Source organism: Oncorhynchus nerka, linkage group LG9b (assembly GCF_034236695.1).
Source record: "Oncorhynchus nerka isolate Pitt River linkage group LG9b, Oner_Uvic_2.0, whole genome shotgun sequence".
Taxonomy (NCBI): Eukaryota; Metazoa; Chordata; class Actinopteri; order Salmoniformes; family Salmonidae; genus Oncorhynchus; species Oncorhynchus nerka.
This window is the reverse complement of record NC_088424.1, coordinates 27,924,817-27,936,872: the sequence shown is the minus strand read 5'-3', so window position 1 is coordinate 27,936,872 and position 12,056 is coordinate 27,924,817. Positions and strand designations below refer to the sequence as shown.

The 12,056-nt window shown below is 44.0% G+C and overlaps 1 protein-coding gene across 9 annotated transcripts in view; it reads left to right on the top strand.

The window, feature by feature from the left end:
- LOC115114537 (adhesion G protein-coupled receptor L2-like) overlaps positions 1–12,056 on the top strand; it is a 131,824-nt gene that overhangs the window by 99,223 nt on the left and 20,545 nt on the right. For all 9 annotated transcript variants that reach the window (XM_029642854.2, XM_029642850.2, XM_029642851.2 and 6 more), the window contains 3 exons: positions 2,233–2,442; positions 2,648–2,868; positions 3,955–4,021. In XM_029642854.2, coding sequence (XP_029498714.2) covers positions 2,233–2,442; positions 2,648–2,868; positions 3,955–4,021 — 498 coding nt within the window. The remainder of the gene's footprint in view (positions 1–2,232; positions 2,443–2,647; positions 2,869–3,954; positions 4,022–12,056) is intronic.

The window sequence follows — 12,056 nt, the reverse complement described above, 5'->3', positions numbered from 1 at the left end:
CCCAAAAAAGGCTAGAACCGCCTCTGACTGCAAGTGTGGGTATGGATGTGGGTACCCAGACCCGAGAGCCACTGTGGCCCCTCATGATGAGTTGATTTTTTATGGCCCCCACCCCCATCAAAGTTGCCCATCCCTGCTCTAGGGGGTAGGGGCTAGGGGTTGATTTGGGATTTAAGGACACTAGTGAATCTACCCCATCCCCCTCGTCGTATGTACTGTACTGTATGTATGTAGAGGGATTGTTGGAGGGATGGGAGTTGAGGTGAGGAATGGGGTTAGTTAATGTATGTGGAGAGAAACGGAAGGAGGCTGTCACTTACTTTGCCGTAAGCAAAAAAGTAAGAGATCGCAGGCATAAGATACTGTAGTGAGAGCTAGCTGAAACATTATTGGAAATAAATGACATTTTACCTATGGTCCGTGACTAATAGCCTTCACGCACGTCTGCTGGAATCATACACAGGAAAACGTACACGGTGGCCCTGCATCACGCTTCTTTAATTTGCATTTCCACTCAACGACATGAAGTAGGTGAGATCCATTTGCAAGCAAAATGCAATTACAATCCAATTTATGATAAATATAATGTGCTGCAAGCATCTACCCAGTAATAAACGTGGAACGTAAGTTTGTGGTTTATATAATAACATGTCCCGACTCATGAACTCTTCCCTTCACAAACCCCAAACCTTTACAACCCTTCACCACAAGGAGAAACCAGAGTCCCTGAGCTAGGTCTTCCCGTCACACCAGCCCTACACCTCAACTACAACTCCTCCTGGCCTGCCCTCAATAAAATGACTCATATCACGGAACGCATTACCTCATGTTCAGACCACTGTCCCTGAGTGATATTCTGTATGGTGAAGCCATCTATTTGTTTTGCATATGGTTGTAGCCTACGTTGAAATGTGTTCATTTTCATGGGTTGTGACACACACTTTAATCAGCCCTTCACAGAGTGATCCCACACTATATTTTATAATGTCATCCCTTCACAGAGTGATCCCACACTATATTTTATAATGTCATCCCTTCACAGAGTGATCCCACACTATATTTTATAATGTCATACCTTCACAGAGTGATCCCACACTATATTTTATAATGTAATCTCTTCACAGAGTGATCCCACACTATATTTTATAATGTCATCCCTTCACAGAGTGATCCCACACTATATTTTATAATGTCATACCTTCACAGAGTGATCCCACACTATATTTTATAATGTCATACCTTCACAGAGAGATCCCACACTATATTTTATAATGTCATCCCTTCACAGAGTGATCCCACACTATATTTTATAATGTCATCCCTTCACAGAGTAATCCCACACTATATTTTATAATGTCATCCCTTCACAGAGTGATCCCACACTATATTTTATAATGTCATCCCTTCACAGAGAGATCCCACACTATATTTTATAATGTCATCCCTTCACATAGCGATCCCACACTATATTTTATAATGTCATACCTTCACAGAGAGATCCCACACTATATTTTATAATGTCATACCTTCACAGAGTTATCCCACACTATATTTTATGTCATACCTTCACAGAGTGATCCCACACTATATTTTATAATGTCATACCTTCACAGAGCGATCCCCCAATATGTGTTATAACATGTTGCGCTTTTGTGACCGCTTACTAAGGACTTTACATTGGCAGGGCATCATCTGTTTCCTACAGTAGATGTTGAGTTTTCAAACCCTCAGTGAGCCAGGACATTCATGTTATGTCAAGGTTCGTTGATGGGGACATGAAGTCTGTCATGTTTTATGTTTTCCGGCAGGCTATTGGGTCTAAACCCTCCCTCCTGTGTTGCCTCATGTTTCTGATTGGTGCAGCTAGATGTTGAGTTAAATCCCTTTATAAATATCTGTATATGTCATGAAATCATACTTGCTCCATGATCTTACATGGTACATTATACCAGGTTATTGGGTTTACTTAAGATTATATAGCATATACTGATAAATGTTGGGAACGGGATTTGTTTAAAGTGGCCTGAGAAAGGAAGGTGGCGGTGGTACTGTACTAGATAGCGTTGTCTCTGTCTTCCTACTCATTGTATTCCCTAAACATTTGAATAAGATAAAAAGGTCTTCGCAACAAAGCAAAGCTTATTAGGTCTAACCACCCCCTGTGTTTAGGTACATCCGGCAGGTTGTTGCTTCTAACTCCGGCGGTTTGTGTCTCTCTGCCCTGTCCTCCAGGCAGAGGGGAGTGTCCATGAGCTGCTGCTGACGGTGATAACCCGGATGGGAATCGCTGTGTCGCTGGTGTGTCTGGCCATCAGCCTCTTCACCTTCTGCTTCTTCAGGGGCCTTCAGAGCGACCGCAACACCATCCACAAGAACCTCTGCCTCAACCTTTTCATTGCTGAGCTGGTCTTTCTTGTGGGCATCAATATGACTGAACCCAAGGTAAGGAGTGCCGGTGCCCCCCGAACGTACACATGGATCGGAGTGGGCTTCGATGCAGAGTTGTTTTGGCTAATTATCATTGTGTTCCCAGGGAATATGTTCCAGTTATCTTTGCCTACTTTAACTTCCCTTGTCTCAATGCAGCTTCAATGCCACTGTCCCTCTACCGCTCTATGTGTAACCTTTCAATGTGTCCCCATCCCAGCTGGTGTGTTCCATCATCGCGGTCGTTCTTCATTTCTTCTTCCTCGCGGCGTTTGCCTGGATGTGCCTGGAGGGCGTGCAGCTCTACCTCATGCTGGTTGAGGTGTTTGAGAGTGAGTTCTCCCGCAGGAAGTACTATTACGCCTCAGGATACCTCTTTCCCGCTGTGGTGGTGGGAATTTCGGCCGCCATCGACTACCGCAGCTACGGGACACCGAGAGCGTAAGTAACATCTGATCACATCTGAAGACCTTCTCTTTGTGTTCTTGGTGCAAAATGCAGTAGCTAAGAAGTGGTGTCCGTGCGTCCAGTAACCGCCAGGTGCAGGGTACGAAAAGTCATGTCAAGAAAGATAGAAATAAAGATAGATACCCTCTTCAGATGTTGACCTTGGGGTGGAAACGTTGCACAATAAAACTGGGATCATTCAACAGTATCTATCTTTCTTTCTTGGTGCAGAGAGCATCAGGCCTCCCAAGCCAGCCAGCTCCAGATCAAGACTCCCTTTCTTCGCACATAGATAGATATATTGCTAATGAGAGCTACATCACAGGCCCCAGTCTCCCACTGCCTCTCCCTCTGCCTCCTGGCAAATGTACACCCTGTCATATAGGAAAGCTGTGAGCAAAACTACTACATTAATGAGTTATCTGGCCGGTCGGTTGCTCTGGTCTGGTGTGTTCTCTGTGAGCTAGTTTTTTCTCTCTTGACCTTAATTCTTTAAACTTTTCTTCTCCAGTGGCCTTTATCCAAGAAACAAGCCATATGATTTGTCGTAGGCTTTTCTTTTTCCAGAGGGAGTTATGTAAATTGGGTATATTCTTTTTACGTTCGGGTCTGTAGTGCAGCACTCCCTGCATTTGAATGAACATATTATCTGATAATACATACAGTAGCTTCAGCACAAATCTTGTTGGAACTATTTGTGCGTACGTTTCGACTGTGTTTAGGGTCAAAAGTATAGCCAGACTGCTCTCTCAATTGTAGACATTGGCAGACTGAAGTCATGAATGCAATACCAGTGCTGTTGTATGGCTCACAGCCAGAATGTGTTCAAGGTCAGGTTCTCTCTGTGGTCCAGAATGACAATCACTATTCTATTGCTGTAGTCACTATATCATCATGTCATCTAGCTAGTCTAGAAGCCAGGCTGGCTACTGATCAGTAGGATACATTGTGACAAATGCTGCTGTGTTTTTAGAGTGTAGAAAATGCAGAGATGTCACAGTCACAGTGGGGGAGACAGAATAGATCATTTGCTATTGAGGGATGTCGATCACCTGATCACATGACCATGTTCCATTGCAGCTGCTGGCTGAGGGTGGATAACCACTTCATTTGGAGCTTCATAGGACCTGTCACCTTCATTATCATGGTAAGCCACATTATACTTTATGGGATGTGTGTGTGTCTATGATGGCATGAAAGCCGGTATATTATGTGCATTATCCACACAGTATGGGCTTGAGTGTCTGTGTCTCTGACTAAGTCTGTTACTATGTTGGTATCTGTGTCTGTGTCTCTGCCTACGTCTGTTACTATGTTGGTATCTGTGTCTGTGTCTCTGCCTACATCTGTTACTATGTTGGTATCTGTGTCTGTGTCTCTGCCTACGTCTGTTACTATGTTGGTGTCTGTGTCTCTGCCTACGTCTGTTACTATGTTGGTATCTGTGTCTGTGTCTCTGCCTACGTATGTTACTATGTTGGTATCTGTGTCTGTGTCTCTGCCTACGTCTGTTACTATGTTGGTATCTGTGTCTGTGTCTCTGCCTACGTCTGTTACTATGTTGGTATCTGTGTCTGTGTCTCTGCCTACGTCTGTTACTATGTTGGTATCTGTGTCTCTTCCTACGTCTGTTACTATGTTGGTATCTGTGTCTCTTCCTACGTCTGTTACTATGTTGGTGTCTGTGTCTCTGCCTACGTATGTTACTATGTTGGTGTCTGTGTCTCTGCCTACGTCTGTTACTATGTTGGTATCTGTGTCTGTGTCTGTTACTATGTTGGTGTCTGTGTCTCTGCCTACGTCTGTTACTATGTTGGTATCTGTGTCTGTGTCTCTGCCTACGTCTGTTACTATGTTGGTGTCTGTGTCTCTGCCTACGTCTGTTACTATGTTGGTGTCTGTGTCTCTGCCTACGTCTGTTACTATGTTGGTGTCTGTGTCTCTGCCTACGTCTTACTATGTTGGTATCTGTGTCTGTGTCTCTGCCTACGTCTGTTACTATGTTGGTATCTGTGTCTGTGTCTCTGCCTACGTCTGTTACTATGTTGGTATCTGTGTCTGTGTCTCTGCCTACGTCTGTTACTATATTGGTGTCTGTGTCTCTGCCTACGTCTGTTACTATGTTGGTATCTGTGTCTGTGTCTTTGCCTACGTCTGTTACTATATTGGTGTCTGTGTCTCTGCCTACGTCTGTTACTATATTGGTGTCTGTGTCTCTGCCTACGTCTGTTACTATGTTGGTGTCTGTGTCTCTGCCTACGTCTGTTACTATGTTGGTGTCTGTGTCTCTGCCTACGTATGTTACTATGTCGGTGTCTGTGTCTGTGTCTCTGCCTACGTCTGTTACTATGTTGGTATCTGTGTCTGTGTCTCTGCCTACGTCTGTTACTATGTTGGTATCTGTGTCTGTGTCTCTGCCTACGTATGTTACTATGTTGGTATCTGTGTCTGTGTCTCTGCCTACGTCTGTTACTATGTTGGTATCTGTGTCTGTGTCTCTGCCTACGTCTGTTACTATGTTTGTATCTGTGTCTGTGTCTCTGCCTACGTATGTTACTATGTTGGTATCTGTGTCTGTGTCTCTGCCTACGTCTGTTACTATGTTGGTGTCTGTGTCTCTGCCTACGTCTGTTACTATGTTGGTATCTGTGTCTGTGTCTCTGCCTACGTCTGTTACTATGTTGGTATCTGTGTCTGTGTCTCTGCCTACGTATGTTACTATGTTGGTATCTGTGTCTGTGTCTCTGCCTACGTCTGTTACTATGTTGGTATCTGTGTCTGTGTCTCTGCCTACGTCTGTTACTATGTTGGTATCTGTGTCTGTGTCTCTGCCTACGTATGTTACTATGTTGGTATCTGTGTCTGTGTCTCTGCCTACGTCTGTTACTATGTTGGTGTCTGTGTCTCTGCCTACGTCTGTTACTATGTTGGTATCTGTGTCTGTGTCTCTGCCTACATCTGTTACTATGTTGGTATCTGTGTCTGTGTCTGTTACTATGTTGGTATCTGTGTCTGTGTCTCTGCCTACGTCTGTTACTATGTTGGTGTCTGTGTCTCTGCCTACGTCTGTTACTATGTTGGTATCTGTGTCTGTGTCTGCCTACGTCTGTTACTATATTGGTATCTGTGTCTGTGTCTCTTCCTACGTCTGTTACTATGTTGGTATCTGTGTCTGTGTCTCTGCCTACGTCTGTTACTATGTTGGTATCTGTGTCTGTGTCTCTGCCTACGTCTGTTACTATGTTGGTATCTGTGTCTGTGTCTCTGCCTACGTCTGTTACTTTGTTGGTATCTGTGTCTGTGTCTCTGCCTACGTCTGTTACTATGTTGGTATCTGTGTCTGTGTCTCTGCCTACGTCTGTTACTATGTTGGTATCTGTGTCTGTGTCTCTGCCTACGTCTGTTACTATGTTGTTGTCTGTGTCTCTGCCTACGTCTGTTACTATGTTGGTATCTGTGTCTGTGTCTCTGCCTACGTCTGTTACTATGTTGGTATCTGTGTCTGTGTCTCTGCCTACGTATGTTACTATGTTGCTATCTGTGTCTGTGTCTCTGCCTACGTCTGTTACTATGTTGGTATCTGTGTCTGTGTCTCTGCCTACGTCTGTTACTATGTGGGTATCCGTGTCTGTGTCTCTGCCTACATCTGTTACTTGGTTGGTGTCTGTGTCTCTGCCTACATCTGTTACTATGTGGGTGTCTGTGTCTCTGCCTACATCTGTTACTATGTTGGTGTCTGTGTTTGTGTCTCTGCCTACGTCTGTTACTATGTTGGTATCTGTGTCTGTGACTCTGCCTACGTCTGTTACTATGTTGGTGTCTGTGTCTCTGCCTACGTCTGTTACTATGTGGGTGTCTGTGTCTCTGCCTACGTCTGTTACTATGTTGGTGTCTGTGTCTCTGCCTACGTCTATTACTATGTTGGTATCTGTGTCTGTGTCTCTGCCTACGTCTGTTACTATGTTGGTGTCTGTGTCTCTGCCTACGTCTGTTACTATGTGGGTGTCTGTGTCTCTGCCTACGTCTGTTACTATGTTGTTGTCTGTGTCTCTGCCTACGTCTGTTACTATGTTGGTGTCTGTGTCTCTGCCTACGTCTGTTACTATGTTGGTGTCAGTGTCTGTGTCTCTGCCTATGTCTGTTACTATGTTGGTATCTGTGTCTGTCTCTGCCTATGTCTGTTACTATGTTGGTGTCTGTGTCTCTGCCTACGTCTGTTACTATGTTGGTGTCTGTGTCTGTTACTATGTTGGTATCTGTGTCTGTGTCTCTGCCTACGTCTGTTACTATGTTGGTGTCTGTGTCTCTGCCTACGTCTGTTACTATGTTGGTATCTGTGTCTGTGTCTCTGCCTACGTCTGTTACTATGTTGGTATCTGTGTCTGTGTCTCTGCCTACGTCTGTTACTATGTTGGTATCTGCGTCTCTGCCTACGTCTGTTACTATGTTGGTGTCTGTGTCTCTTCCTACGTCTGTTACTATGTTGGTATCTGTGTCTGTGTCTCTGCCTACGTCTGTTACTATGTTGGTGTCTGTGTCTCTGCCTACGTCTGTTACTATGTTGGTATCTGTGTCTGTGTCTCTGCCTACGTCTGTTACTATGTTGGTATCTGTGTCTCTGTCTCTGCCTACGTCTGTTACTATGTGGGTATCTGTGTCTGTGTCTGTTACTATACAATGTTGGTATCTGTGTCTGTGTCTCTGCCTACGTCTGTTACTATGTTGGTGTCTGTGTCTCTGCCTACGTCTGTTACTATGTTGGTATCTGTGTCTGTGTCTCTTCCTACGTCTGTTACTATGTTGGTATCTGTGTCTGTGTCTCTGCCTACGTCTGTTACTATGTCGGTATCTGTGTCTCTTCCTACGTCTGTTACTATGTTGGTATCTGTGTCTGTGTCTCTGCCTACGTCTGTTACTATGTTGGTGTCTGTGTCTCTGCCTACGTCTGTTACTATGTTGGTATCCGTGTCTGTCTCTTCCTACGTCTGTTACTATGTTGGTATCTGTGTCTGTGTCTCTGCCTACGTCTGTTACTATGTTGGTATCTGTGTCTGTGTCTCTGCCTATGTCTGTTACTATGTTGGTGTCTGTGTCTCTGCCTACGTCTGTTACTATGTTGGTATCTGTGTCTTTGTCTGTTACTATGTTGGTATCTGTGTCTCTTCCTACGTCTGTTACTATGTTGGTATCTGTGTCTCTGCCTACGTCTGTTACTATGTTGGTATCTGTGTCTGTGTCTCTGCCTACGTCTGTTACTATGTTGGTATCTGTGTCTCTGTCTACGTCTGTTACTATGTTGGTATCTGTGTCTGTGTCTCTGCCTACGTCTGTTACTATGTTGGTATCTGTGTCTGTATCTCTGCCTACGTATGTTACTATGTTGGTATCTGTGTCTCTGCCTACGTCTGTTACTATGTTGGTGTCTGTGTCTCTGCCTACGTCTGTTACTATGTTGGTATCTGTGTCTGTGTCTGTTACTATGTTGGTATCTGTGTCTCTTCCTACGTCTGTTACTATGTTGGTATCTGTGTCTCTGCCTACGTCTGTTACTATGTTGGTATCTGTGTCTGTGTCTGTTACTATGTTGGTATCTGTGTCTCTTCCTACGTCTGTTACTATGTTGGTATCTGTGTCTGTGTCTCTGCCTACGTCTGTTACTATGTTGGTGTCTGTGTCTGCCTACGTCGGTTACTATGTTGGTATCTGTGTCTGTGTCTCTGCCTACGTCTGTTACTATGTTGGTATCTGTGTCTGTGTCTCTGCCTATGTCTGTTACTATGTTGGTATCTGTGTCTCTGTCTCTGCCTATGTCTGTTACTATGTGGGTGTCTGTGTCTGTTACTATACTATGTTGGTGTCTGTGTCTGTTACTATGTTGGTATCTGTGTCTGTGTCTCTGCCTACGTCTGTTACTATGTTGGTGTCTGTGTCTCTGCCTACGTCTGTTACTATGTTGGTATCTGTGTCTGTGTCTCTTCCTACGTCTGTTACTATGTTGGTATCTGTGTCTGTGTCTCTGCCTACGTCTGTTACTATGTTGGTATCTGTGTCTCTGCCTACGTCTGTTACTATGTTGGTGTCTGTGTCTCTTCCTACGTCTGTTACTATGTTGGTATCTGTGTCTGTGTCTGTTACTATACTATGTTGGTGTCTGTGTCTGTTACTATGTTGGTATCTGTGTCTCTGTCTCTGCCTACGTCTGTTACTATGTGGGTGTCTGTGTCTGTTACTATACTATGTTGGTATCTGTATCTGTGTCTGTGTCTGTTACTATGTTGGTATCTGTGTCTGTGTCTCTGCCTACGTCTGTTACTATGTTGGTGTCTGTGTCTCTGCCTACGTCTGTTACTATGTTGGTATCTGTGTCTGTGTCTCTTCCTACGTCTGTTACTATGTTGGTATCTGTGTCTCTGCCTACGTCTGTTACTATGTTGGTATTTGTGTCTGTGTCTCTGCCTACGTCTGTTACTATGTTGGTATCTGTGTCTGTGTCTCTGCCTACGTCTGTTACTATGTTGGTATCTGTGTCTCTTCCTACGTCTGTTACTATGTTGGTATCTGTGTCTGTGTCTCTGCCTACGTCTGTTACTATGTTGGTGTCTGTGTCTCTGCCTACGTCTGTTACTATGTTGTTATCTGTGTCTGTCTCTGCCTACGTCTGTTACTATGTTGGTATCTGTGTCTGTGTCTCTGCCTACGTCTGTTACTATGTTGGTATCTGTGTCTGTGTCTCTGCCTACGTCTGTTACTATGTTGGTATCTGTGTCTGTGTCTCTGCCTACGTCTGTTACTATGTTGTTATCTGTGTCTGTGTCTCTGCCTACGTATGTTACTATGTTGGTATCTGTGTCTGTGTCTCTGCCTACGTCTGTTACTATGTTGGTATCTGTGTCTGTGTCTCTGCCTACGTCTGTTACTATGTTGGTATAGTCTGTTACATGTATGTGTTTTCCACAAAGTAATGTGGATGGGGAGAAAAGTTAATGTTTGTTTTGTTTTTCTGTCTCGCCTGGTCACTTAGCTATTGCTTTTGCTGATCAAGTTGCATGAAAGGAAAGTGGTCCATTATAGCTGACATGAGGACATCAGCAGTCATTCAGCTGTAAAATCCTATGAAATTTGTCTAGTCTAGTGAGCAGCAGCATTCATCAGCTTAGCTGTTTGTTTGGTGGAAATAGTTGATGATTGAGGAAGCAGTTCTTGCCTTACACTGTCAGTTGTCTGAGGAGGAGGAGAGACAATCTCAGGCATGAAGGTCATTTGCTCAGGGTTGAACATGGAAATAATGAGTGGGTGGGCCAGACAGCCATTACCCATAACCCCCTGGCCCTCCCGAGGATCATGACACGTCCCCAGCCAATCCCGTCGTATGGACATCTCCATCCTCACCTTTAAATATTTCATGCAGGCCGCATGGTGTTCACACACGCATACACACACCCATGCATGCACATACAGTACCAGTCAAAAGTTTGGACACCTACTCATTCAGGTGTTTTTCTTTATTGTTACTATTTTCTAAATTGTAGAATAATAGTGAAGACATCATAACTATGAAATAACACACATGGAATCGTGTAGTAATCAAAAAAGTGTTCAACAAATCAAAATGTATTTTAGATTCCTCAAAGTAGCCACCCATTATGACAGATTTGCACATTCTTGGCATTCTCTCAACCAGCTTCACCTGGAATGCTTTTCCAACAGTCTTGAAGGAGTTCCCACATATGCTGAGCACTTGTTGGCTGCTTTTCCTTCACTCTGCGGTCCAACTCATCCCCAACCATCTCAATTGGGTTGAGGTCAGGTGATTGTGGAGGCCAGGTCATCTGATGCAGCACTCCATCACTCTCCTTCTTGGTCAAATTGCCCATACACAGCCTGGAGGTGTGTTGGGTCGTTGTCCTGTAGAAAAACAAATTATAGTCCAACTAAGAGTAAACCAGATAGGATGGTGTATTGCTGCAGAATCTGTGGTAGCCATGCTGGTTAAGTGTGCCTTGAATTCTAAATAAATCACTGACAGTGTCACCAGCAAAGCACCCCCACTCCATCACACCACCTCCTCCATGCTTCACAGTGGGAACCACACATGCAGAGATCATCCGTTCACCTTCTCTGCTTCTCACAAAGACACAGGGGTTGGAACCAACAGATTTCTACCGGTCTAATGTCCATTGCTGGTGTTTCTTGGCCCAAGCAAGTCTCTTCTTATTATTGGCGTCCTTAAGTAGTGGTTTCTTTGCAGCAATTCGACCTTGAATTCCTGATTCACGCAGTCTCCTATGAACAGTTGATGTTGAGATGTGTCTGTTACTTGAACTCTGTGAAGCATGTATTTGGGCTGCAATTTCTGAGGCTGGTAACTCTAATGAACTTATCCTCTACAGCAGAGGTAACTCTGGGTCTTCATTTCCTGTGAAGGTCCTCATGAGAGCCAGTTTCATCATAGCGCTTGATGATTTTTGCGACTGCACTTGAAGAAAGTTCTTGACATTTTCCAGATTGACTGACCTTCATGTCTTAAAGTAATGATGTGCTGTCGTTTCTCTTTGCTTATTTAAGCTGTTCTTGCCAAATAGGGCTATCTTCTGTATACCACCCCTACCTTGTCACAACACAAACGATTGGCTCAAACGCATTAAGAAGGATGGAAATTCCACAAATTCACTTTTAACAAGGCACACCTGTTAATTGAAATGCATTCCAGGTGACTACCTCATGAAGCTGGTTGAGAGAATGCCAAGAGTGTGCAAAGCTGCTTTGAAGAATCTCAAATATAAAATATATTTTGATTTGTTTACTATTTTTTTTTGTTACTACATGATTCCATATGTGTTATTTCATTGTTTGTTTTGATGTCTTCACTATTATTCTACAATGTAGTAAATGGTGAAAATAAAGAAAAACCCTGGAATCAGTAGGTGTGTCCAAAGTTTGGACTGGTACTGTACATTTGTATTTTTCACACAGAAAACGTGTACATACTGTGTTTATACAGCACATACACACGCACATACTCTGCATAGATACATAAGGGAAAGGGTGCTGTGTTTTTGGTGGTGTGTTTTCTGAGGAGGTAATGGGTAGTGCAGAGGTAGTAGGTAGTGCAGAGCAGAGAGTCCGTACAGGGTGGGGTGCGGGGAGAAGCAAGGACATGTACAGTTCAGTGCCTGCCTCTC